The sequence below is a fragment of the Monodelphis domestica genome, chromosome 5 (genome assembly GCF_027887165.1).
Source record: "Monodelphis domestica isolate mMonDom1 chromosome 5, mMonDom1.pri, whole genome shotgun sequence".
NCBI classification, from domain to species: Eukaryota; Metazoa; Chordata; class Mammalia; order Didelphimorphia; family Didelphidae; genus Monodelphis; species Monodelphis domestica.
Window position 1 is genome coordinate 260,856,099 of NC_077231.1, and position 27,114 is coordinate 260,883,212.

The 27,114-nt window shown below is 39.8% G+C and overlaps 1 protein-coding gene across 24 annotated transcripts in view; it reads right to left on the reverse strand.

Annotated features, from left to right (window-relative positions):
- KIAA1217 (KIAA1217 ortholog) overlaps positions 1-27,114 on the reverse strand; it is a 1,016,332-nt gene that overhangs the window by 13,621 nt on the left and 975,597 nt on the right. For all 24 annotated transcript variants that reach the window (XM_056800101.1, XM_056800103.1, XM_056800095.1 and 21 more), the window contains 6 exons: positions 16,986-17,161; positions 9,374-9,504; positions 8,725-8,872; positions 4,562-5,036; positions 3,836-4,019; positions 73-236 (listed from right to left, as the gene is read on the reverse strand). In XM_056800101.1, the coding sequence (XP_056656079.1) occupies positions 73-236; positions 3,836-4,019; positions 4,562-5,036; positions 8,725-8,872; positions 9,374-9,504; positions 16,986-17,161 (1,278 nt within the window). The remainder of the gene's footprint in view (positions 1-72; positions 237-3,835; positions 4,020-4,561; positions 5,037-8,724; positions 8,873-9,373; positions 9,505-16,985; positions 17,162-27,114) is intronic.

Here is a 27,114-nt window from a genome sequence, read left to right on the forward strand (position 1 = left end):
CTAAAGCAAAGTCTTATCTGATTATTTCTTTGCCACCTGGAGATTTATTATTTAATGCTTAAATTATCCAACCTTAGTGGCAGCATTCTCTTTCCTGATGGTATAGACCACATCTCCAGATCGAGTGGTAGTCAGACCAGATCCTGGAAGATAGCTTCTGCGTGGGGGAGGAGGTGGTGGAGGTGGAGACTTCCCTCCATGCTTGTCCGAATCCTGTTCTGTACTTGGAGATTCTTCTGGAAAACAGTGCATTATTGTACATGATTACTTCTCAAGAGAATGTCCAAAAAGGACTGTACCTTTTCTACAACTTCCTTTCTGGCACCACCCTAGGCTGGCTAAATACTTCTCCATCATCTTCAGTCCAATTTCTTGCCATTCAGCAGTTTTTGGTGTTGCAGGTGAGCTGAAAAACCAGGACTTCATACTCAAACCAGAGTATTCTCCTCCGGCCTTTGAAGCCTTAACCCTCTTTCTTCTTTTTAAAATGACCAACCTTTGTGTTCCAGTAGGAGCTTTTTCAGGGATGCTAAGGAAGATGTCAAAGGCTTTTTTATTCATTCACCTGGATCAGGGAAAGCAACATGGTTCAAAGGAGGGGAGTGGGATCCAGAGGACAAAGTGCAGAAGTAGTGACTGGGAAGTTAGAAGAACAGAGAGAGAGATGCCACGTGGAAGAGCTCATAGGGCAGCAGGCTAGGCCTTAGGAAGAAGTGGGTTCATGTAGAGTGTCTGAAAAGACACCAACTAGCTGTGTGACTCTGGGCAAGTTGCCCAGCTCTCTGTACCTCAGTTTCAACCATTTATAGAATCTGATGTCCTCTAAGGACCCTTCCAACTCTACAGTGGAAGATGTATGAGTTTGAATTCCTTTAAGGACCCTCCCAACTCTACAGTGTAAGATGTATGAGTTTGACATCTTTTAAGAACCCTTCCAACTCTATAGTCTAATATGTATGCATTTGATGTCCTTTAAGGACCCTTCCAACTTTATAGTCTAAGATGTATGAATCTGACATCCTTTAAGGACCCTTTGATGTCCTTTAAGGACCCTTCCAACTCTATAGTAGAGGATGTATGAGTGTGAATTCCTTTAAGGACCCTTCCAACTCTACAGGCTAAGATGCATGATTACTGCTTTAGGGTTATAGCTAGGGGAAGAAATTAATCATTTTGTGAAAGTGGTGGAGAAGAAGAGCCAAGATGCCATGCAATTCTAAAAATTATAGGATTGTAAAACATGGACTTGGCAATAGTCAGAACATTTAGGTCACTCATTTTACACATATTTGGCAATCCCCAAATAATTAGAAAATGCTAATGACTTATTTTCACAAGTGGAGTAATTAGGGTCCATGGGTCAGGATAAGAATAGGTATAGAGGTTTTGTTTTCTTGAAAAGAGGGGAATTGGAAGAGCTGATCCCTATAGTTCAATAAAGGTTTGAGTTCTATACTTCCATGGCCCACTTCCTTCTTTAACCATTTCTAGGCAACGATTCCTGGTCAGACCGTCTTCCCTGTTTTCTCTCTCTCTTGTGCCATCTGTCTTACATACCTTATGAGCATGCAAAGGTCTAGTTAACTTTTGATGAATACATATTGCAAACATCTATTGTGTGAGTTTAGTGTGCTGAGACAACTTCTCACCCCTTAGCAATACAGGGTATCCCCCAAATCAGTGTATTTGGAAGCTTTCATAACTTCAGCACTATAAATGTGACAAACTTACAAAGAACAACATTTGAAATGTTAAGTTATTTAAATATTGACCTTTCTCTTGAAAACTCAATATAAGTTCTTCCAGTATACATACATCAAGTTGACAGAACCTCATAAAAAACTTTCAATGGGCAGCTACATGGTACCATGAATAGAGAAGTCGGGAAGAGGAATCTTCCTGAGTTTAGATGTGGCCTCAAACATCTCCTAGCAGTGTCATCCTTGGTAGATCATTACAAAAAAGGGAGATTTGATCCCACAATTAGCTCACATGTTGATTTGAACTTCAAATAGATTTAATTAAAAATATATAAAAAACTTAAAAAATTTGCTATGGATTTGAATACCTATTCACTGAGGGTACAGTGTAAATTCATTCATTGTGATAATTGGCTACCATTTAAAAAATAGAATTTCAGCAAAATTTAAGAATGTGCAAAAACTTGTTTATTAAGACTTGCAATGAATAATGATTACGGATTTGAATTATTAGACTTAACCAAAAATGCTTGTTAAACTAAATTTGAGAATTGCAGAAAATGTGTATAAAGTATATAAGAATTTAATAACAACTTATTAAAAGATGTGATGTAATATGAAGATTTTATATGATCTAAAATTTGGATAGACATGAACATAAAATTGTTACTTTAAAATGTACTATTATATTGAGTAACAGGTAAAATATAATTAACATTAGGGTTTCAAAAATTGGAAATATAAAAATGATATATGCATTAAGAATTTGGTATATTATAAATATGGACATTTAAACACTATTGTACTTGATTAGGATACAAAAATTACTTTTAAAGTATTGTGGTGCTTAAGAAGAAATTCATGATCTACGGAATAACATGCAATTTGTTAAAATGTAATTATGTATAAGAACAAAGTATGTAGACAGCTATAGTGATCACTTGGGCTTGTGCTTGCTTAAGAAATTTGTGCCAACTAAAGCTCTGTAAAGTGTAAAAATGAATAAGAAATTAATATTAACTTTATAACATCGATAATATTGTTCAAGAATGCAGGTTTCCCTAATTCACCATAATTGGAATGCATATATAAAATAAAAAACGGAATTCTGGCCAGACCATGGCTTTGATTTTATGGGGGTCCACTCTTACGATGGGGGTTATACTTGGTAAGGTGCTTAACCATGTTTGCCTCAGTTTCCTCATATGTAAAATGAGTTAGAGAAGGAAAATGACAAACTACTTCACATCTTTTGTCAAGAAACAAAATCACAAAGAGTTGGACACAACTGAACAAGAATGACAAAAAAATTTCAGCAAAGGATTCTGAAAGGATTGCCTTTGTAATTCTAACCTTTAGATTATGCAAAGAATGGGGTTTCAGAGTACACTCAATGGTTTTGATGTGACCTCCCTCCCAGAAAAATCTAATGGGGCCAGATCAATTGACTGAGGTGGCCAAGCAAGAGGATCCATTGGTCTGAGAAAGCATCACCCAGAAACATGTTGCATCTATAATGCATAATTACAGGGATCCCTATCTTGTTGAAATTAAAATTTTGTTATTCACAATTCACAAAGCTCAATGAGTATAAAATAAAGGCAAATGATATTTCGAGTGTTCTTTGTAGCATTTATGCTTGGAGATTACAGAAGTTTAAGACTGACCCAAGATGGTGGAACGTGAAGTCAATACACTGGTATTGACAAGTCTCTTAAAGATTTGTTTATCCTTCTTAACTCGTACCGTTCTTTACGAGTCCCGAGTGGTGTCATTTTTAAAAGGCAGACCAATTTTTATCTCAATCTATTCAGCAAATTGACGGGCAGGTCGCCCACAGGAGTGACATCAAACTCACAAGAAATCCAGGAAGAGAGTCATTTCCTTTTTCCTTCAATGGGTTCTGTCCTACTAACACTGAGGGGCAGAGACTTTTCTGCCTCTATTGGAGTTGATAAATAGGATCAAGCTTACTGAGAACACATAGAAGAACATACGTTCCCACTCTCCAATGGTACACAATAAGTATTTTCTTTACAGATGAAAACATGTTAACTGGAGATGAAAACCAGATCAAGAAACACTCATGATTTCTAGTATGCAAAAGTCAAACTAAGGAAACCATAAGATCTCACCTGAAAGTTCAAGCTTCTCCACTGGAGCATCTCCCTTTGGTGAAGGAACAGAAGATGGTGGCATCTCGAGGTTGGGGATGGACTTCATAATATTGGCCTGAGCTTCTTCCAGGAGCTTTTCAAATTCTTTTCCATTATAGTGGTCCAGGTTTTGCCTTTTTTCTTCCCATTTTTTCTCTGCCTTCTGAAGAGAAACAGAAACTTGATTAGTTACTCATCATGTGATTTCTGATGTCTTGAATTCCAGCAGTCCTCTTTTGAGAGGGAGAAAGGAAGTGGAAGGTGAATGGCAACACAGTTTTCTGAGCTGGGCTGTTAAAAGAAGGAACGAAAAACAATGTTCTGATTTCTGTTCCCAGGGGAAAGCACATCCACCAGATAGATAATCCTTGCTACAGCCTACTTGAATAAATTTATTTGTCACACCTTCTGGAACGAAGCTGGTGGTCCAAAGGCAGCTAGCCTACTAACCTGGCCAACACACACAGCAAAGTAATATGAAAAGCTCTTAATCCCAGGAAGGACACTTTGATCCAGATCTCTAATTTCTTTGGGATGAGGAACTTCCACAGTGAAGAAAGGACTTCTATTAATGCAGAAGAGCTACTGCTTTACAGTTCACAGTCTTAGAAAGAGTGTTCTCTAGGTTGCTTGGAGGCACAGAGAGGTTAAGTAACCTGCCTGGGGTCAGGAGGTGGGGACAGGAGGAAAAGCTTTTTCCCTTACCTCTATAGATACAGCTCGGTTCCTGCTACTTGCACTATGAATTTCTTCAATGAACAGACTCTGCATGGTGGAACCATTGGTGGGAAGCTGTGGAGACTGGGGAGTTTGCACTGGCTGGACAGTGGTGGCTGATTCCTGCATGGTGCCTGGAGGGCTGGCTGGGTGATGGCCGGTCCCTGTAGGCAAGTTCTGTGTGTGGTTGACCAGTGCAGAAGAGTGCTGGGACTGGTGGATGACAACTGGGGAGCTTTGTGCATGGTGAACTGTCATGGTAGACAAGGGCACCACTTCTGACTTTATGGATGAAGCCTGAGATTCTCCACTCCCTCCAGTTGTGCTCTGGGGTGAGGAGCCATGGGTGGACGTTGACTCCTCCTGGTTTTTCAGTATTTCTGCTGCTGTTGCTTTTTCCATGGCAACATATTGTGCTACTTGAGTGGCATCAGCACCTTTTAGAAGTCCATCAGTGACATGTCTAGGAGAAATTGGACATAGGAATATTAAATAATTGCAGAAAGTATTTATAGGTTTTTCTATTATTATTATAGCATCCTATAGTAGCTCCTTACCCAAAGTCTATCAGTATTATGTTTTCAGATCAAGGTGTTTCAAAGCTTACAGAAATCAACTGAAAATCATTTGCTGAATGAGTGAATAAAAAAAGCATTTATTAAGTCACTCATTATTTATTATGTGCCATATTATGTCCCCCAAAATTTATTTATTTTGTGCTGAAACATGGGAATACAATAGAAAAAAAGCAAGACATTTCATGCTCTCAATGAGCTGTAAATCTGTATTAGATGTAGTAGATGGAAGGTAATCTTAGAGGAGAAAGCTCTTGTACCAGAGAATGACAGCATTGAGCTCCCACAGAAAGGAGTGATTGAACTGCATCTTGAAGGATGGCAAGAGGAAGGTGAGCTAAGGACAGACTACCTGCCAGGCATGAGGGATAGTCAGCCAGTGCAAAGCCACAGAAAAAGATCTAACAATCCAATATGGACAGATAATAGTGTAAAGTAAAATGTAGGAAGGAGGGCAGCTAGGTGGTTCAGTGAATTGAAAGCCAAGTTTAGAGATGGCAGCTCCTGAGTTACAATATGGTCTCAATCATTTCCTAGCTGTGTGAACCTAGGCAAGTCACTTAGCCCAACCTGATTCACTCTTCTGCCAGGGAACTGATACACAGTATTGATTCTAAGACGGAAAGTAAGGGTTAAAAAAAAGTGTAAGAAGACTGGGAACACATCATTCATGACTATTTCCTAAGTAAATTCTCTAATCCCACAACTCCATGGAGATAATCAATACTCTTTTTTTTTCTTGGGAAGAGAAGTGTTTCCAGATGATTGTCTTTTTGTGCCTCATACAGCCAGGCTAGCATTTTAGTCTTCTTGTTTGGACAGTGGCGGCAAAAGGGAGGTGACATTATTTTGCCACCACACGTAGATTCTGTTATTCCTCTCATCATCTTTATTCAATTTTACTCCTAACTGACTGAAGAGCTGGGAATAGGGGAGTCAGCAGCTAGTATAGGGCAAATTGTTTTTAATTACACAGTTAAGTTTCTATTATCTTTAATTACACAGTTAAGTTAATATCATTGCTTGGTACTAGCTAAGTATAACAAATGTCTTCAAAGCCTACTTTTCCACACTGTGTATTCCAAGGGGATGAGACAAGAGATCAATGCATGTAGAGTGTTCTCTTTTTTTGTATGTATTTGGTATTAAAACTAAATATATATATATGTGTGTGTGTGTGTGTGTGTGTGCATATATATATATACATATATATATATATATATATACATACATATAAATCTGCCCAACTAGCATAGCTTAGAATTGATTTGGAGATCTTTGATCTCACTTCTTTAGGATGGAAGTACTCTAGGATTATGTTGTTGGTCTTCCTTTTCTCTTTATATTTCTGCCTTGGCAATCTCAAGGGTTCAAATATCATCTCTACACAGATGATTCCATAATCCTATGTATTGAGTCCCAAATCTTTCTCAATTTCCATTGTCAACTACTTTTGGATGGATTCTTCCAAGATACTCCATTAGTGTCTTAAACTCAACATGTACAAGATGAAACTCATTAGCTTCTCCCTGGAATTCTTGCTCCCCTCCAGAAATTCATTATCAGTTTGCAAATCTTATTATTTATTATTTTAAAGTGTCTTATCTCCCCTAAAAATTGTAACCTTTTTCAGGGCAGTGACTCTATCTTTTCCTTTAATATTTGGGGCATCTATCCCTTTCTCATTTGGCTCTCAGTTGGTTTTTCCAGACACAGAAATTGCCCATTCTGGTTGCAACCTTCTTGTAGCCTCTGAGAGGTCAAGGACACCCTCCAGGCCACTGTGAAGCTTACTCCCCCAGGGATACAGTCCTACTCTCTATCTGAACCTCCAGAACTTTTGGTTTCTACCTCTATTATAGACATACTATATTCTATTTTGAATAGTAATAATAGCTAGCATCTATATAACAATTTAAAAGATTTTGCAAAAGTCTTTTTATCCATTATCTTATTTGATTTTCACAATAATCCTGTAAGGCAGATGTTATTTTTATTGCTATATTTTATAGAAGAGGAAACTGAGGCTGAAAAAGGGTTCGATGACTTGCTCAGGGTAACAGAGCCAATATATGTTGGAAGTGGGCTTTGAACACAATTCTCCATGACTTCCAGGTCAGGTCTCTATCTACTACACATTACATCTTCTTTAAAAAAATCTGGGCTCTTCAAAAATAGATGAGGCTGTTTTGTGAGATGTCTCCCCCTCTGTACAACAGCATGTCAAGAATGGAGGAGATGGGCTGCATGTGTGGCTTATGTTAGATTCCATGAGCTCAAAGGTCTTTTCCAGTCCTAAGATTCCATAGTCTATTACTTCCCAAAGTTGCCTGCCAAATTTAATTCTTTTTCTGTCTTTTCTCTCTGAGAAAATCATTTAATTGGCAGTTATTAATGGTTTAGTTGCTCACCAAAAAGAATTCCTGCTTGCTATTTCTTTTCTATACTGGTTCTACTTCTGATTATAAAGAATCTGACCTGGCCCAAGATCTGCAGCCTAATTTCCCTGAAGTTTCCAGAGCCACCTACTCTTAAGTCCCTGGAGAAAAATGAAAAGGTCAGAGCCTGCCACCATAAACAGTTTTCTGTGTTCTTAGTTACAAGTGAGAAAAGGAAAGAATGTCTAATCCTCAAGTGCACCACCAGTTGTGACACACCATAAAATGCCATTTGTGAACACATAATGAATTCGTGAATGCAAACTGCTGTAAATGTCAAAGGCAGCCTCTCTTGTGCAGAGCCTGAAGTCTGCATCTCAGGTGTGAATCAGAAACCAGTTCTGGGTGAATGTATTTTTTTTTTTAGCCTACTTTCTTAGAGAGTACAGAAATCAAGGCATCTCCTCATCTGGGGTCTTTTGCTGGATATCACGTGAGGCCATTCTTGGGGGTTTTCTTTTCTCTGTATAATCTGTAGGGATGTTCTTAGGCATTGATTTTTAAAAAAAACTAATATTAATAATTAAAATTATATAAGTATTTTATGTGTATATGTTCCATAATGATTTCCAGAATGTTTGGACCAATTTATAGCTCCAATCATACTCCATCAATTCCATTTTCCTAAATCTTATAAAGTTCTCTTTCTCTCCTCTGCCACTATCTTCATGCAGATCCTTATTATCATAATGCATTGATTTTTGGTACTAGATTTGGGGATGACTTGATTCACTTATAACCATCTTCTTTTTGACCAAGTTCCTCCAGGGACCTGAAAGCAAATACCCAAGGAAAACCACCCAACATATAGCTTCACTTATAGTTAATGAAATAAGTGGATGCATTCAACTAAAAATGCTACAAAAAGTAGCTAGAAAAAAACATTGTACAGAGTAACCCTTGTCCCATTGGTGTGTTAAAACTGACAAACACATCATAGAGGAGTCATCACCCCTGAATTACAACCACAGGAATTCAAGGGTGGGAAACTCTAGCGGCAGCTGGGGCTTCCCGGTACGTGGGAACCAAGGGTCTGTAAATCATCACGGAAATGGAAATAATCTCGGTGTCACGGAGAAGGCAGCCCTAGTGGAAATCCCTTCCGCCATCTTCCCTCTCAGGCTGTAGTCCAGTTTACCTTCTTAATGTCGTTAATACATCAGTCATACTGCGGACCCTCTTGAGGAGGCTGTCCAGTTTGTGGGGCTCCTCTTTCAAAAACCTCACAGCCTCCACTTCGATACGCAGAATAGCCCTCATCTTATTCTGCAAGGTTGGGAATTCTCCTGTGGGGCCAAAGACAAATGGACAATTTATGTTAACGAAGGTTGAAGAAAAGGAGGCAATGGAATAGTTAGAAGGCAAAAGGCACTGCTCACACTTTGATGGTATAGGTTGGCCACAGACAATATTTATTTATTTATTTATTTATTTATTGGTATTTACTTAAAATGGGTATTTATTATGAAATTATTAAATATGATAGAGAAGGTGGTTATAAGATGGTAAAGTTAGAGCTGGAAGGGTGTCTTAGAGGCCATCCTGTAGGCTCTCATCATCGGTAGGATCATAGATACAAAGTTAGATGGGACATTTGATGGTCAACCAACTTTGAACCATTGTACCTTCCAGACGAAGATATCGAGGGCCAGAGAGGTAAAGGGCCTTACCTGGCTGAGGTCACATAGGTAGGGTGTGGCAAACTCAGATCGTCTAGCTCCAAATTCAGGAGTATATAGAATTCTGACTTGCCAGAATCAGGCCTTTCCTTGAAGAAGGAGGCTTACCTTTCAGCGTGGCCACAGCTTCTCCTACTTGTCGAAGAAGGAAAGCTCCATCTTCTACATCCTTAAGGGTAACTGCTCGGCCAGTAGAGGTAGAATCCTTCTTCAGATCTTCAACAAAATCTTCTAGCTCACTGCAGAAAACAGATAGAAGAATTAAAAGACTACAAATAAAATCCAAACTGAAACCTAAGTGATCTTAGTCTCATAGGAGAAGAAGAATATGGAAGTATTTGTCTCTTCTCTGGCCCTGCCTTAGCCCTGTCCCCCATCCTTTGTCAATACTAGATTCAAAGGAAGAGTTCTGGACCCAATTTTCCCATTCTTCCTCTCTTTGGGATGCCCTTCTTTCCCCCATCTCTCACAGCTAACATCTAGCTCACCTTTCAGGGACTCGCTCAAATGGCTCCCCTTTGTCTTTTCATTTTTTAATCATAGTTTATGCCATAGTGGGCTAAATAAAAGCTTCACTTCTCCCTCAAAATCTGACCGGAATGACTTTAATGTATATCTATAGACTTTGGTCTTTGAAATACTTCTTATTTTCGGGGTGGAATATAAGCTGGGGAATAGCATCTATTTAGAGGAATATGGCTATTGTTTATGCTCACTTTATTTTTACTAGCTTCTGATTTCAATTTCTTAATTTATTTTTGGATTCCCTCTGAGCTTAGTAATACACACACACACACACACACATATAGTATTATGTATGATATAAAATTATATATATTATGTAGTATTACATATATTAAATATACTATATATAGCGCTTAGTATAATGTAGATGCTCAATAAATGTTTCATGAATGAATGAACCTCTCATACAAACTCTGAAGTCTGTGAATCTGATTCCTTGTACATCCAGAGTCAAAGGATTAAAATTGTGAAGAATGAATAACCACTAGATGGCAGCACGAGAACGGATCGTTTGCCGGGTTTGAGGTGAAATGAACAAGTGGTGACAAGGCATGCTCCTGCTCTTTTTCTTGGTTTTAAGATGTGGGGAATGGGCAGTCTGTATTAGTGTGGTATCCACCATTTGAGCCAATGGCTTTCTATAGCAATTATTGCTTGTAGAGGGTACCGTCAGGAAAAGGCTCTTAATAAGAAATGGGAACTGAAAGGGGAAAAAAAAAAGGAAAAATAAGAGGAAATGAAAGGGTGAGGGGAAGGAGTGAAGAGAATTGGGAAGGGAATTGGGGGGAAGGGAACAATTCATGGGGAGGGTCCTGGAAAGCAACAATTGCTTCACAGAAGCAAAGATTCCCATTTGTAGCATCCTGATGGGCTCAATAATATGAGATTGGAAGGAGAAGCTTTGAGCATTAGCAAAAGGTGGCACATGGAGGTACTTGCTTCCCAAGTCTCTTGCCAGCATGGTGATAGAGGCAGGATCACACAGTGGGTATTTAGTCTTTATTGACTCATCAAGATAATGACAGTTGCCAAATTAATCCATCTTTTAGGATTGGCTCTGACACTCAACAATCTGATCAATGTGGACATTTTTTTCTGAGTTTCAATTTCTATAAGTGCAAAATGGTTATAATATTTGTTATTGTGAGAAAAGGGTTTGTAAACCTTAAGACACCATAGAAATGGTTGGCATGAGGCAGGGTCTATCATAGTGGTACTTTTACTTTTTCCTTCAAATTTTTAAGAGGAGAACAAAATGCTCAATGGAAATTTCTTAGGAGGTAGAACTTCTTCTAGACCAAAGCAGAAGATAACATTTTTGCTACCAAAGCATTTTTAAAATCAAGGATTTGTCCTATGGCTATATCAACAGTCCCGTTCTTCAAGGTGGGAGAAAAGATAGGGGATACTTCATTTTTCTTGCTTTTTTTAAGGGGTTGCCCAATGCAGCTAGAAACCCCTGAATTCAAGACATCTGCCAGCCTTAGCCTCCCCAGTAGCTGGGATTTCAGACATGTACCAACATATCCATGTGGCTATTTCAAAAGAACTATGTGACAATTCTTCTTTCCTCCCTTTCTGGCAGCTTCTTCCCTTGCCTCCTTTCCCCAGAACTGTTCTATATTTATCTTCCTTCCAGGTCTAGGAGCCTTAACTTTGCAAAAATTTTCCATGTCAGATCCAAATGTAATTGAATTGGTGGCAGTGGCCAGGATCTCAAAACTGGATGGCAGAGTGGTGGCTCTAAATGTAATGGTGTGTGAATTAACCTACAAATCCAGATGTCCTCCAATTTGCAATTAATTTTCAAAGGAGTTGTCATTTGACCCTTAGTCTGCCTCTGCCCGGAGCTCTGTTTTAATCACTTCTCTGCCACATGCCTCCTGGGTCTTATAACCTCTGCTCACTAAAGGCCAATAAACTTCACAGCTGGACTTTTTTCTTTCATTGTTATCATCAATGGATCATCCAGAAATGCACTGCAATTTTCTTGTGCCCCAAAGAACCATTTTTAATATAGGATGGTACCAGTAACAAATAAGGTAGTAAAGATTGTTGGAAAAAATTTTGTGAAAAGAACACTAGGAACCCAGAGTTTTTAAATGCTTTTGCCAATCAGTATTTGGCTGCTTAAGATAGTAATTATGGCAACCCAGCACACTGCTGAGTGACTGAGGATGCTAGGGCATTTTTATTGCTAGCTAATTATTATGGATTCCAGTTCTGAGATATTTAATAAGCAGTTTTCACTCTATTCCTCATCTCTTAGTGAGAAAGAACATGCCTTGGCATCATGTAAAAAGCATTGGACTTGAATTAAAAATCTTCATTTCTTACTTCTACTATGAATAAGCTGTATAACCTTGGGAAACTTAATTTGTTGCCTGGCCTCAGTTTCTCCTTCTGTAGAATGAGAGGTTGAACTAGGAATATGACCTCTAAAGTCACTACTAATTCTGGTATTCCTTGAATCTTGGTTGTAAAATATTCATGGAGCTTTGAGATTCTCCAGCTTTAATAAGGCAGAATAGACAGGAAGGTTGACTTAGTCTTAGAGTCATGAAGATTTGAGTTTGAATTTGACTCAGATACTCCCTAACTATGCCATCCTGGATAATTCATAACCTCTCTGTCCCTCAAATCTCCCATCACTAAAATGGGAAAATGATAGGATTTAGCTCATACCTTTGTTGTTAAGATTAAATGAGTTAATAATAGAAAATGTTTTGCAAATCTTAGAGCAAAAACAATTTCTAGGCAGTATTCCTTTTTACTATTATTTGCTCCTCTACTAGGTTAGCACGATATAGTTGAAGAAAGATGAGAATTTAAATCCTTGCCCCGATAATATTTATTAGCTGTGTGACTATTGTAAAGTCATTTTATTTCTTTGGGTCCCAATTTCCTCATGTGTATAATGAGAGGGTCAGATTAGATGACCTCACATGGCCATTCCAGCTCTGGGTCTATGATCTAATGAGCCTACATCACTTCACCTCGGTTTCCTCATCTGTAAATTGAAGGAAGCTTGGAACAGATGGCTTCTGGCCCCACTTCCAGCTTTGAATCGATGATCCTGTAATTCTCACTTAAAATGGTCATCAGTATTCACATCTGACCTCTCTAGCTCACAAAGTTATTGTGAGAAAAGCACTCCATAAGATTTACAGATATGGGTTATAGTTACTATTTCAGAGGCTGGTTGGGAGAGAGGAGTAGCAGTAGAATTGAATTAATTAATAGAAACTTTCAGAGAGATTAAGTTTATGTAGAAATCAAGCTTTTGGCAGGAGTTCTGCTCCCAGGTATCTACAAGGTCTTGAGCAAATTACTTTAACTTTGTGGGTCTCTGTTGTGTAGTTGTTTCAGTCATGTCTGACTCTTACTGACTCTTTTTGGGGTTTTCTTGGAATAAATTCTGGAGTGGTTTGCCATTTCCTTCTCCAGTTCATTTTACACAAGAGGAAACTGAAGCCAAGAAGGTGAAGAGACTCGTTCAGGGTCACTGGGGCCATATCTGAACACAGGAAGATGAGTCTTCTTGGCTCTAGGTCTGGCACTCTATCCACTGGGCCATCAAGCTGCCCCCCTGCATCTCTTGCCTCATCTGTAAAAGGGTGTTTAATCAGGAGATCTCAAAGATACCTCATCTCTAAATTCCATGAGCAGCTCTTAAGAAATGTTTATTGAATTTAATTAAACTATCTGACTAGTGAGAAGATGAGCTTGACTAATCAATTAGCCAATTAGTAAATATATAAAGCATTTATAAAGTGTTTGCTATGGGCCTTCTGGGGCTACAAATTCAGATAAGCAAGACAGCTTTTATCCAAATAGGCTTACATTTGAATGGGGATGGGAAGGGAAACTATTTATAAAGAAGGCTAGAAAGGCGGGGGGGGGGGGGGGGGATAAAAACTAACAATTGTACAACCTAACCCACTGGTAGCGACCAAACTTAGCCTTCCATAAATGGGTGTAGGTTTAGAAGCAAAAACTACAAACCCAAAAATTAGTAACAAAAAAAACCCAAACAATCATTATTTTCTTTATTTTAGTATGGATGAGAACCATAACCTATGACATGAAAAACCATTGTTGTATTTCAATTACAAAACTCTAATGACTAACCTATGCAGAAATTGCCCACAAAAAATAAAAATCATCACCCACTCTTTCATGGACCTCCCAGTATAATCCAATATTTCACACTGATGCAACTTGGGGCCACATGAACTGGGAGAGAGTGGCCAGAAGGCAGAAGCCTAATTTCAGGCAGGATAAGTCAAGATAAGACGGTATTCAAGGAGTTCCATCAAAAAAAGCTTAGAACTGTCCTCAGGACGCGACTAGGCTTTGAAGGGATCCCCTAGGTCCAAGGCGTTCTGGCCATTTCTTCTTTGTCCATTTAGGAGCATTAACTGAGTTACTATTCCTCTGATGTCGTGTTGGGCACTAAGGAATACAAAGATAAAAGCAAACCCAATCCCTACCCTCCAGTAGCTTATGTTCTATTGGAGGGAAACAACTCAGAAATAGAAAATTAAACATAAGACAGATCCAAAATCATTCCGAGGACTTCCTAGCACAACTACTGTGTATGTGTGATAGCATCATCGACTTCCTCTAAGAAGTGGGACTTGAGGTGCACTTTGAAGGAAGCCGGGGATGGGAGCGCATTCCAGGGACAGGTTATATGTGAAGGTAAAGAGGCAGCATATAAAATCTCATGGCCTGGAACAACAGCAAGCAAGCCAGTTTGGCCATAAAGTAGAGTGGATGAAGGAGAATAATATTCAATGACTCGGGACAGTTAGACTGGAGGGGGACTTGGAATGGAAATTTCCAAAGGCAAACAGAGAAGGTTTCATTTTATCAAGAGGGAGCCACTAGAGCCTCTTGAACAGGAGAACTATATGTTAGACCTGGCTTTAGGAACACCAAATTTTCAGTTCTGTGGGGTATGGATTAGAGAGAGGACTAACCAGAGGCAGGAGAATGGGTGAGGCAGTTATTGCATTGGCGAGAGGTGATGAGGACTTGCATTAAGGCAGTGGAGAGAAGGGGATGGACAGAGGCTATTTCTATTAGCCAAACTTTAGGGAAGGAAGAAGAAATCTTTTTATAAGAATAAGAATTTTTTTCTTAGGAAGCAGCACAGTGACCTCTCTGTGTTGACTCTCTTGTAGGTGGAGGTATTGGGAAGTTTAGTCTATGGTGTCTCATTTTTCTTCACCATTAATTATCTCTTCTTGATTTCAGTTTTCCCTCTTGCATACATTTGAAAAGAAATTTCTTAATGATTAAAAAAAAATAGGGACAGCTAGGTAGTTCAGTGGATTGAGAGCCAGGGCTGGAGATGGGAGAGCCAGGGTTCAAATAGGACCTCAGATACTTCCTAGCTGTGTGACCTTAGCCAACTCACTTATCCCCCATTGTTTAGCTTTTACCATGCTTCTGCCTTGGAAGTGATACTTGATATCAATTCTAATACAGAATGTAAGGGTTTAAAAATAAATAAAAACATAAAAAATAATTTTATGCTTGTCTTTTGTTTACAGGATTGAATGTTCCACTGTAAAAATAACCACCAATGTACATCTAAGCAAAGGGAAACCAAGGGAGCCATCCTATCTGATGGTGCATACCATGTCCCCATGTATGGTTTCTCCCACCTTTCTAAGAGGAAAGATGCCTATGAGTCATCTTGAAATAATATGGCACAATAGAGGAATAAGCAAAATCATTTCTGTACATTCCTGAATTTTGAAGTTATTTTTCAGTCAAAAATACAGGCAGTTTGGAAAAAAAAATTTCTTTTCTGATAAAATTTCTCAATGAAGCATGTCCCATCTATTGCCACGACGAACTGATGAGCAGTTGTAATGAGAAAGGGGTGACTAGGACTTTTCCCCAGGCCACTGAAATTTAACAGACAATTTAATCACACTTCCTTTTCCAGTGGTCTAGAAGCCACTACATCAATCCCCTCACCCACTACACTGAATTTGTCATAATCACTTACTGAGTTATTTTTACACCATTAATTCCAAATTTGATTTGTTTCACAGTTTGCCATGGGTGACAAGTTATGGATCTGATCTCAAAGCCTCACTCTGAAGAGTTTGAATTCTTTGAAAAGAAAAACCCAACAACCTCCAAACTTGTTTAAAACATGGAGAATCCTTACTCCCTGTTTCCAAAGGCACACAAATACATCAATTTTAGGGGTTATATAATTTCATTTAGGGTCTATATAATTCAGTGGCATTCTATGAAAACCTGGATGAATAATTTTAATTCATTAAAAAGAATTCCAATTTTCAACATCTCTTTGGTGTGTCCCTTGGAGGAAATTCTCATTTTATCCAAATAAGTTAGGCTGCTACCAAAGGAAATTTGAAATATCAATCAAATAAGGACTAGGTGATAAGAGTCTAGTCTATAGATCACAGAGAATAGTGGCTATGAGAACCATTTGAAAGCAATTCTCTTAAAATCCCAAATTATGGGAGTCATACTCCCCAGGAAATGGCAGAGTTACAGCCTGTATAAGCCTGGAAGCACCCAGAAAAATGACTCTTCATTATAGCAGAAGGTGCAATAGCTCTGTGATAAATGGCCTTGTATAGCCTCCCATACATTAATATAAAAGATGTATTTCTTCTAGTGAGTAGGCATAATAAACCAGTGCTAAATTTCAATAGTGTGACCTGAGAGATGTTTTCAGTGAAAACTACTAATAAAACTCTTAACATTCAAAGGATCACCTTTCCCCAATGATGATCAGACATTGTTTAAATTGTTTTCCCCTGCCTAGGGATTTTAATATGAAAATCTGTTTAATACAATCTTATCTTTTATTTACATGAATTATTAATATTGCATTTATCACACATACAGCTTTACTATTTGCTCCTTTAAAATGAGCACCAAGTAGAATTCTGCTAAAGTTGCTGCCAATGGAAAGAGCCTTTAAAAGGACCCCTGATGCTGACCACCATCTTGTACCTGGAAACATTTTCCCATCAAATCAGTTTCTATCAAATCTGCCCTGGCCCATAATTCCTTGTATTTTTCCTTCTTCAGTCTTGGAACCAATACACAGTACTGATTCTAAGACGGAAGGTAAGGGGTTAAAAAAAAAAAAAGCTAGACCTTTACTCAAGTCCAATGACCCTCTGCCAACACTCACCACAACTTCTTGACTATTTTTTCCTCTTCGTGAAGGTACTTCTGCCTCTCCTGCTCCACCAGGTGGCGCTGCCGCTGCACGGGATCCTCCAGCCTCTTCAGGGTTTCAATCACTTTGCTATTGATTTCCTGCTCAGCCTTCTTCATCATTGCCCTCAGCAACTCCTGATTCTGCAGCTGTTGCACAAAAGAAATCAAGTTCAATTTTCCCTGCCTGGCGAACGGGGCTGGCAACTGAAAGCTTTGCCAGGGCTCAGGAGCGGGCTTAGACCCACGCCTGCAGCTGATGAGGTAGTATCTGGGGTTGATGGAGACCAAGCTCAGGGGCAGCCGCTTAGCACGGATGCCCTTTTTCTACACACACACACTGCACACATGTAAACTATACATACAGATACCTACTTTTCTCTAAAGATATTTCATTTTAGGGGGCAGCAATAAAGATATCTATCCACATGCATAGATATCAAGCAAATGTTTTATATAAATATTCATACATATTTAACAAATAAGGGATTTCATTTACCGAGAAGGGGGAAGAGGAGGTGAGGGAAGGAGGAGAAGGATGCCTCCGGAGATCCCGGCCATCTTGCGTGTGAGTTTCAGAAGGAAACTGATCAATGGAATTCTCCGCTTCCTCGCTCTGGGTCTAGCTTTCACCTTCCCTACTCAGAGCAACATCTCCAACTTCTAGAGAAGATCACCGCTATGGACAGCTCCGACCCTCAGACTAGGGAGAAGGTCTTTTTCATTTTCAGTTTGGGGATGGCCAGCCCAGCTCGCGGCACCCGCTCACCGACAGTGAAACACAGCACTTAATGATTATCACTGCTATCGACCTTTGGTGGTAAAAGGGCTCTGGGTCGGCTTGTGCGTGAGGCGTTCTACACAGGCTACTCATACACTGTTCTGTCCATACAGTTCCCCTATAACTTGGAGACTGCTCTCTCTCTCTGCCACCAATCAACACAGCTGCGGAGACTTCCTCCTGCTTAGTTTGCCAAGATTTGTGGATTTTACTGTTACTACACCAATCTGCCTCCATTCTCTTGATTCACACCAGTTATCCCCCCTAGTTCAGTCCATCATCACTTCTCTCTTGAATTACTGCAATAGCTTCCAAACTGCATTCTACCTCTGGACTTCTCCTTTCCTCCCTTTCCCAAGCCATCTTCCACACAGTTGCTGCTAAAGTTCAAACCTGGGACTGTGCTTCCCCATTGCTCCAACACCCTCCTTTGCTCCCTATTGCCTCTGGAATCAAATACAAACTCTCCTGTTTGGCATTTAGAACTTTCTCCCAACAGGCTCCAGCCTACTTTTCTGTTCTAATTACATATAATTCCCCCATACACTCTATAGTCTTTTTATGGCTTTTTTTCCCCTTCCTCAGACAAGAAACCCATCTCCATTCTACATGCTTCTGCACAGGCCAAACCAAGAATGCCCTCTTTTCTTTCCTCCCTCTGTCAGAATCCTAATTTCCTTCATAGCTCAGCTCAAGTACTGTCTCTTACAAGAGACCCTTCCTGATAACTCAGGTATTAGTGCTTTAACCCACAAATTACCTTCTATATGTTTTGTATATATGGATATACTGTTTCTCTGATAGAATGTCTTATTTTTTTAAAAAATAATTTTGTTTTCCATTCATTTGAACTTAACATACACAAGCAGCCATGGATATTTCTATACAAAGAATATGACATTAGGATTGCATTCAAAACTGGAAATCTTTATCACACACAACTTTTAAAAGTACATAATAAAATAATTTCATTGCTGTCCTGCTTGTCTGATTTTCTTTCTGGACTTCTTTTATCTTCTTTGGACATTTTATTTTCTTTTTTTATTCAGCTCTTTGTTCCTCTCCCCACACTATAGAAAGCATCAGATGATGCCTCATCAGATGAACCAAAATATATAGTTTATATCTTTTGTGTTTCCATTTCTCAGTTAATTCTCTGGAGGTGAACATTTACAAGTTATTCTTAAAATGTTAAATCTGTGGTTGTATACATAGTTCCCTTGGTTCTATGCATTCCATTCTTCATTATCCCATGTATTTCTTTACAAGTTTAAAAAAAATAAGCTGATCTGTTCATTGTTTCTTATGGTGCAGTAGTATTCTTTCACAAACATATACCAGAATTTGTTTAGCTATTTTTCAATTGACGGACATCCCTTCACTGTCCAGTTCTTCGCTACCACAAAGAGGGCTGCTATAAATGTTTTGGAACACCTTTTTCCCTGATCTCCTCGGTAAATAGACCTAGCAACTAGGCCTAGAACATAGGCTTAAGGCAGAAATTATTTCACTTTTTATCTTTGTATTCCCAGAATTTAGTACATGGAACACTCTCTATAATGGCATACCATTGGCTGATTGGTTAGCAGCCTTTGAATAAAGACATTACCCATAAAGCTTAAAACCAACAGCATTCCATTTCCAGGACAAGTTTAGGATGTCCCTGGCCACGTGCATATGATTATCTGCTTTGTAGATGTGTCCATACATTGTGTATTTGTCAGGTGCCTTATGATTTTTGACAGCTCATCCATCAAGTCGATTCATTTACTCTGCCTCCAACACAATCATTACAAACTACCTGTCAAATGTTCCCCTGAAATTTCAATTAACTATTATTGTCTAACTTGCTTCCTGGTCTAACTACTATTTGGTGTTCCACATCACGGCTCTAATATTTCATCTTAGAGCTAATGATAGAGAGAGATTTGTCAACTGTCCACTGTGCAAATGAAGGTGTGGGAAATCCTAATGGTGGATAATCCAGAAATCACTTGAATTTGGAAGGCAGCTACTCTGATTTAGGTTAGATTCATACACAGCAGTTCTTGTCCTTATATGCTTTCCTACATTATCCCTGACTCTCGGTCCTTTGTTGATGGTGATTAGTAAGTTTAGTGGTGGGAGAGAAACAAAAGAAGGTCCCCAATATTCACTTGTATTATGCCAAGAGTTCTCTAGCCATAGCTTTAGAGTTTGATGGGACCTTAGAGGTCCCCATTTTTCAAAGAAGGAAACTGAGGACCAGGGGGGTTAAGTGACTTGCCCAACCTCACCAAGCAATAGAAATAGAATTTTAAATCCACTCCTAATTCAGTACCCATTTCCTTGTGCCCCAATGACTACATTGTCTATTTCAGAAACGTGTCCTATAGCCTAGGACCGGAAGCTTATCTAGCTGTTAAATCTCATCCTTCCACAGGAGAAAGTAGCAGTGCAAAAGGAAGCTGGCTCTGGTGACTGGGATCACATCCTACCTTTGACATTCAGTGCCTGAATGGCTTTTGACAAGTCTTTTAATTTCCCTGTGTCCAAGTTTCCTCAACATTATTAAATTAGACAGTTTCTTAGGTCCCTTCAAATTTGAAATATAGGCTCCTATAAGCCTATAAAGGTTAGGCAATAATTGATAATAGTTAGCATTTATGTAATTTCTCCACACACATACATGCACACACTAGAGAAATGTATCTCCATCTCCCTATTCATCTGACTATCTATCTTTCTATCTATCTATCCATCCATCCATCCATCCATCCATTTATATATCTATCCATTCATCTATCTATCTATCCATCCATCCATTTGTATATCTATCTGTCTGTCCATCTATCTATCTATCTATCTATCTATCTATCTATCTATCTATCTATCTATCTATCTGGCTGTCTCTGTCTCTCTTTGTCCATCCATCTATCCATCCATCCATCTGTCCATTTATCTGTCTTTTTGGATTTGTAAGGCACTTTACAAATATCTCCCTTGACCTTCAAAACAACCATAAAAGGTAACTTCTAATCCTCATTTTATAGATGAGGAAACTAAGGAAGATAGAAGTTAAGAGACTTGCCCAGGGTCACACAGAGAACACGGGTATTAAGTGTCTGAGGTGAGATTCAAACTCAAGTCTTTCTGACTCTTAAGACTCACCCTGTTATACACTGGGCCACCTACCTTCTTCCATATCAGAGAATACCTTAATCACTCTTATAAAGAACAAGGGGGTTGGAGGGAGAGAAGGTAAAGGGGGATTTCTGTCTTCAAAACTAGATATGAGACTGGTTCATATTAGGTGGCCAAATCCTGGGGAAGAACATACAGGGCACAGACAAACGTGGCAACAGTGTGGGTGCTAGCAGAGGCTGTGGGTGTACTGTCTGGAAATTATTGCTAGAGAATCAAGTAAGTAAGTAGTCCTTGGCAGTAAGGATTTAGTAAGAGCCCTTTGAAGAGGATGTGAATCAAAGAGGTGAGAGCTGTCAAAGCCTCCAAAGATGCTGTCAAAAATCACTGTTTCCTAGAGATCTCCTTAGACTTCATTCATTTCAATATGCTTTCAGACGGGACCTTGTTGGAATTTGGGCTTATTCTTCTTTCTTCTAGGCAATTCCTTCTTGGGAAGCTGGAACTGACTAGCCTGGATTGGACCAGAAGGGAACTTCTTTCTTACAGATCTTGTTTTTTTTCTCTAGTCAGACTGATTTCCTTGTCTCCTTACACAGAGCTCCTCTATTCATTCATTCTGACCTCTTGGCTATTCCATAAACAAGATGTTCCATCTCTTGGCTCCAGGCATTTTCTCTGGCTGTCCCTTATCCTGGAATGCTCTCCCTCCTCCACTTTAATGACCTCTCTAATGCCCTTTAAATTCCATCTAAAATTCCACCTCCTGCAAGAAGCCTTCCCTAACCTCTCTTAATTCTGGTGTCTTCCCTCTTAATTTTCTCTCATTTATCCTGTGTCTAGCATCCTTTGTATATATGTTTGCATGTGGTCGTCTTCCCCATTAGACTGTAAGCTCTTTGAAAGCAGGCACTGTCTTCGGTCAATTGTTGTATCCTCAGAGCTTGGCACAGAGAAGATATTTAATACATGTTTATTAATTGATTGGCTCCATGAATCAAGTCATGCTAATGGCAGGACTTGAATTACAACAACCCTGTGAAACAAGGGCTACTATTATCTCCTTTTACAGATAGGGAAACTGAGGGAGAGAGGTTACTTAAGTGACTTCCTAAGGGTCACAAAGACTACTCTGTGTCAGATACTGAGAGTAAAAATACAAAAAGAAAAAGAGTTCCCCTCTGGGAGCTTTATTTTACAAAAGATGTGTCTTTGTGTAAATTGAGTTACATGTGTTTTTAATTCTATGAGATATTTTTTAATTGCTGAAGCTGATTTATTTTTCTTTTGGGAAATTCTTGAAACTATCTTGAATGATCTATGTATGTGTACAGATAGGTATTCTATTTCATCGTTAGAGATAAGGCAACTGAGGCACAAGGGACTTGGTCAGTCATACAGTTAACAAATATCTGCAGCAGCCTTTGGACTCAGTTCTTTCTGCCTCCAAGGCCTGAACACTATCCACTGATTCAGCTATCTGCCTCTAATTTAATTTCTCTACAAGATGTCCCTTCCAATGGGCAGCTTGGTGGTGCAGTGGAGAGAGTGCTGGGTCTAGAGTTAGGAAGACTACTCTTTCTGAGTTCAAATCCAGCCCACAATGCTTACTAGCTGGGTGACTCTTGGAAGGTCACTTAATCCTATTTGCCTCAGTTTCCTCATCTCTAAAATGAGATGGAGAAGGATTTGGCAAACCACTCTAGTATCTATGCCAAGAAAACCCCACATGGGGTCATGAAGAGTCAGACATGACTGAAAAACAACTGTATGACAACAACAAAAAGTTATCTAACCTCTCAGAGATTAAGTTTTCTAAATGGTAAAATGAGTGGCTTTGGTCGTTTAATACCAATAAAACCTGGGGCAACCCAGTTATATTTAACAAACATTTCTGAAGCATCTACTTACTATGGGGCAAGGTGCCTTGGGGCTATTAAGTAAAATGAAAATATCCTCAGCCCTAAAGGGGAGGCTGGATTTGAAATAAAGAGAATTTGGGTTCTGGTCCCCTCTGCTACTTGGGCATCACTCAAAATCTCTTGACCTCGGTTTTCTCATCTGTAAAATAGAGGATTTGGCCTCTGAGGTTTGTTCCAGCTCGAACACTATTATCTTACTACATTGGGGTGGGGGAATAGACCACATGATTAGCAGATGAATCAATACCATATAACTTGAAGGAGAGAATTCTAATAACTCGCTGGTTATCAGGAAAGGTTTCCTATAGGCAGAACCTTAAAAGAAGAGAATAATTCTAAAAGATGCAGGTGAGGAGAGCCTGCAATCCAGGCATGCGGGAAGGCTAATACCAAGGTCTGGAAGCTGGCTCTCCTCCTTAATATGGGAGGAAGGGGAAAAGGTTGGATGAGAAGACCTTGAAGATCCTGGTCTCCTCTAAAACCATGAGCCTTTTTAAATACATCCTACTGCTGGAATATGAAAGATGACTCATTTATCTCCTCCCTGAAATCCCTTCAATTTATTCCTACCCTTTCCTTATTTAAATGCCTGTATCCAAAGGATAAGTGCATCCACAGATAGCCTTTTTCTTCTCCAGGGAGGTAGGAAGACTGGTAGACCACCCAGCAGCTCTGAGAAAAGCACGTCCCATAGATTCAGTTCAGGACCCTTGCCCTGCAGTTGTCCTAGGACTGAATGCCATTTGTGGCTTCTGAAATAGGAAATTTTCCAAAGGAAATCCTGAGCGGGCATTTAGGTGGCATAGTGGATGGAGTAGAGGACCTGGATTCAAATCTGATCTCAGACACTTCTTAGCTGTGTGACCCTGGGGAAGCCACTTCTCCCTGATTGCCAGCTCTCATTGCTCCGCTGTTTTAGAAATGTTGGTAGGACAGAAGAAAAGGCTCAAAAACAAACAAATTTTAAAAAATGAAAGAAAAGAAACCCTGGGCAGTACAGGCAGTGACATGTTTGCTTATTACTCTTTGTAGGGTGTACACTTTCAGTTCTATCATCTGGGGTGGGGGGGCGTCAGGAGAGAGACACTGAGACTCATTCCTAAGGCGTTATCTCCTATAAAGCCCCCGAAAGTAACTTGGCAACCCCATGTTGATATCATTCCAAACTCAAGGGCTCCATGTTGAGTCTGTGCTTCTTTTTCATTCTGCTATCTTGCATCCTCCCTCTCTCGGCAGCGATAGTGAGTTTCTGCAAAGTCTCAATAATTAGAACAACACGTGCCCAATCATCCACCTCTTTATCAGGAGACAGAGGACTGGGGAGGGCGCGGGTTTGCAGGTTCATTCTTTCCTGGGTCCTATCTCTTTGGCTTTCCAAAGGCAGCCTGGAGGCTCCTCTCTCTGGAATGCTTCTCTCCCCCCCTCGAGCTAGGGGCGAAATGCAGACAAGTGGCTGGTTCTCGGAACCTGAGGAGGTGCCATGTCTATCTGGTATTTTGGAGAAAACCCATGTCTCAGAGCAGCCTGGTTCCATTACTCTACAGGGTTAAGAAGGGAGAAAGAGAGGAAGCCCAAGGTAGAGAGATGACATGCTGTACGGGAAGAACACTGGACTGGGTGAGTGTCAAAAGGACCTGGGTTCAAATACCGGGTGTGGCATTGACAAGCTGGGGAAACAATGGCGAAATGATTTCTCTCTGTACTCAGTCTTATCTATAACAGAAGGTAGAGCTATAACTAAGATAGGGCAACATGACCTTTGTTCCAGGAAACTGAATTTAGAAGATGTTGACAACCCTCCCAACCTGTAAACAAGGCAGAAATAAGAAGAGTTTAGCATCTCCTTAGCTGGTGTGAAAAAGGGGCAAAGATAACCAGGTCCCTCCTTTCCATCAGCTGTCACACACCCTAGATGACTGCTATTCTTGACCAACCCCCAAGTTCAATTCCACTCAGGAATAAATTCAGAGAAGCTCCCTTAGTTATAGATGTTTATTTGGTTTGAAATTTAAAGCAAACCCTTAATCTGTCATAGTAGCAATTCTAAGATCCAGGAGCAAAGCAGAAAGGGATAAGCCAGTGGAGTTAAGTGATTTGCCCGAGGTTACACAATTAAGAAGTATCTGAGGCCAGATTTGAACCCATGTTGACTCCTGACTGCTCTCTAGCTGTCACTCTAGTTATCTAGTACAGTATTTAACCTAAGAGTGGGAGTAAGGTGTGGGAGTGGGAAAACATTTCCCTTTTGGGATTGGGACTGGACTTGAGATTTCACTGATACAAAGACCGATTCCCAGATGAGGAAACTCCTGCCACTAATTCAAATTATAGTTTTAGAACAGAGATTCTTAACCTTTTTTGTGTGTCCTGTACCCTTCTGCCAGTCTGATGAAATCTATGGACTCCTCAAAATAATGCATAAATCAAAAAGGAAACCCATTATGGTGAGAAACAATTGTTAAAATTAAAATTTAGGGTTTTAGATGAAGAACCTTTGACTTAAGAGCTGTCTAGAACACTGAGAGATCAAGTGACTTGCCCAAGGTCAAACAATTGATAAGTATCAGGTGAGAACTGAATTCAGGTCGTTTGCTCTGGGGCCATATGCTCTATTTACTATATAATAGTGCCTAATTCTAACAGAAATTCATACAAAAATCAATCATGGAAATGAATGATTTGTGACTGAACATCTGATGCTTAATCATACCATATAGAGGCAGCTGGATGGTATAGGGAGGATAGAGAGAGGGAGTTGGAGTCAGGAAGACCCAAGTTCAATTCCTGCCTCAGATATTCTTTGAATGACCCTGGGCAAATTGAGTAACCCTCTATGCCTCGATTTTCCCAACCCTGAAATGAGGCTAAGAATAGCACAAAATAAAGCAAAATGGGCATAACAACAGTACCCACTTCCCAAGGCTGATGTGAGGACCAAAGGAAATAAACTTTGGAAAGCACTCTGCAAGCCTCAGAGTCCAAGAAAAATGGTAGCCATGAATGGTTAGTGTTCTCTCTACTATGTGGATTCCATGCCTCATGAATGCTTTTTAATATATCCTCTTGCTGAAAAGAAAAATCTGGACCTGATACTGCCTCACTGGTACCAGTTAATTGTGGATATGTGTCTAAAAATTGTTTATTATATGGAATACATGAAAGTGAGGGCAGCCAGGTGGCACAGGGAATACAGTACTTAAGAAGACTTGAGTTCAAATTTGAATTTAGGCACTTATTAGCTATGTGTCAGCAAGTCACTTAATCTCCTTTTGCTTCAGTTTCCTCATGTAGATTTTAGTGCCTCAGGGAACCTCCCTACTACTTCCTGGTTTGGGATTGGTCTTGGATTGGACCAATCACATGCTGGGGAGAGACCACGCCCCCTACTTCCTAGCATGGGATTGGTCTTGAATTGGACCAATTGCATTCTAGGGAGGGAACATTTCCAACCCCCCCCCCCCCCCCCACTTCTGGGCACAGGATTGGTCTATATAAGGACCAATCCTGCACCTAGGAGGGAAGTTTGAATCTCAGAAGATTCAAGGTTTAGGGAGTTAGTTCATTTCAGCCAGGGAAACTCCGGTTGTTCTTAAAGTTAATAACACAAAAAGTTTTTCCTATTTTAATCATTTCACTCATCTGTAAAGTGATCTGGAGAAGGCAATGGCAAACCACTCCGGTATCTTCACCAAGAAAACTCCAAATGAGGTCCCAAAGTCAGACAGGATTAAAACAATTCAAGGATACACGTTATGGTTACATCCTGAACAAAACGTTTACAAATGCTGTCTTACTGTTTTAATATGAAACGAGGAGGCTGGAGTCCAGGTCTTGAACTAATTCTCTGTGTTTCTTTGCCCCCAGACAAATGCTTTGTTTGCTAATGTTCGTCTTTTTGGGGATAGTCAGATCAGGAGTATGAAGATCCCAGCCCTAGGAATGAGCTTTTCAGCCTCAGGTTGTGAAGATGGGCAACCAGGAATCATTGGAACCCAGTTCTTGGTTTGTTTGTTTGTTTTGTTTTGTTTTTTAACCTCTTCCCTTCTGTCTTAGAATCCATACTGTGTAGCAGTAAGGTCTAGGCAATGGGAGTTAAGTGACTTGCCCAGGGTCACTCAGCTAGGAAGAGCCTGAAGACCCAGGACCTTCCGCCTCCAGGTGTGGCTCTCTATCCACTGAGCCACCCAGCTGCCCCTGGAGCCAGGTTTTGATAGCCTGCCTCTCCAAGCTACCTCTTTCTTCCCTGACCCACCTAAACTGTCCCTCTCTCTCCTAAT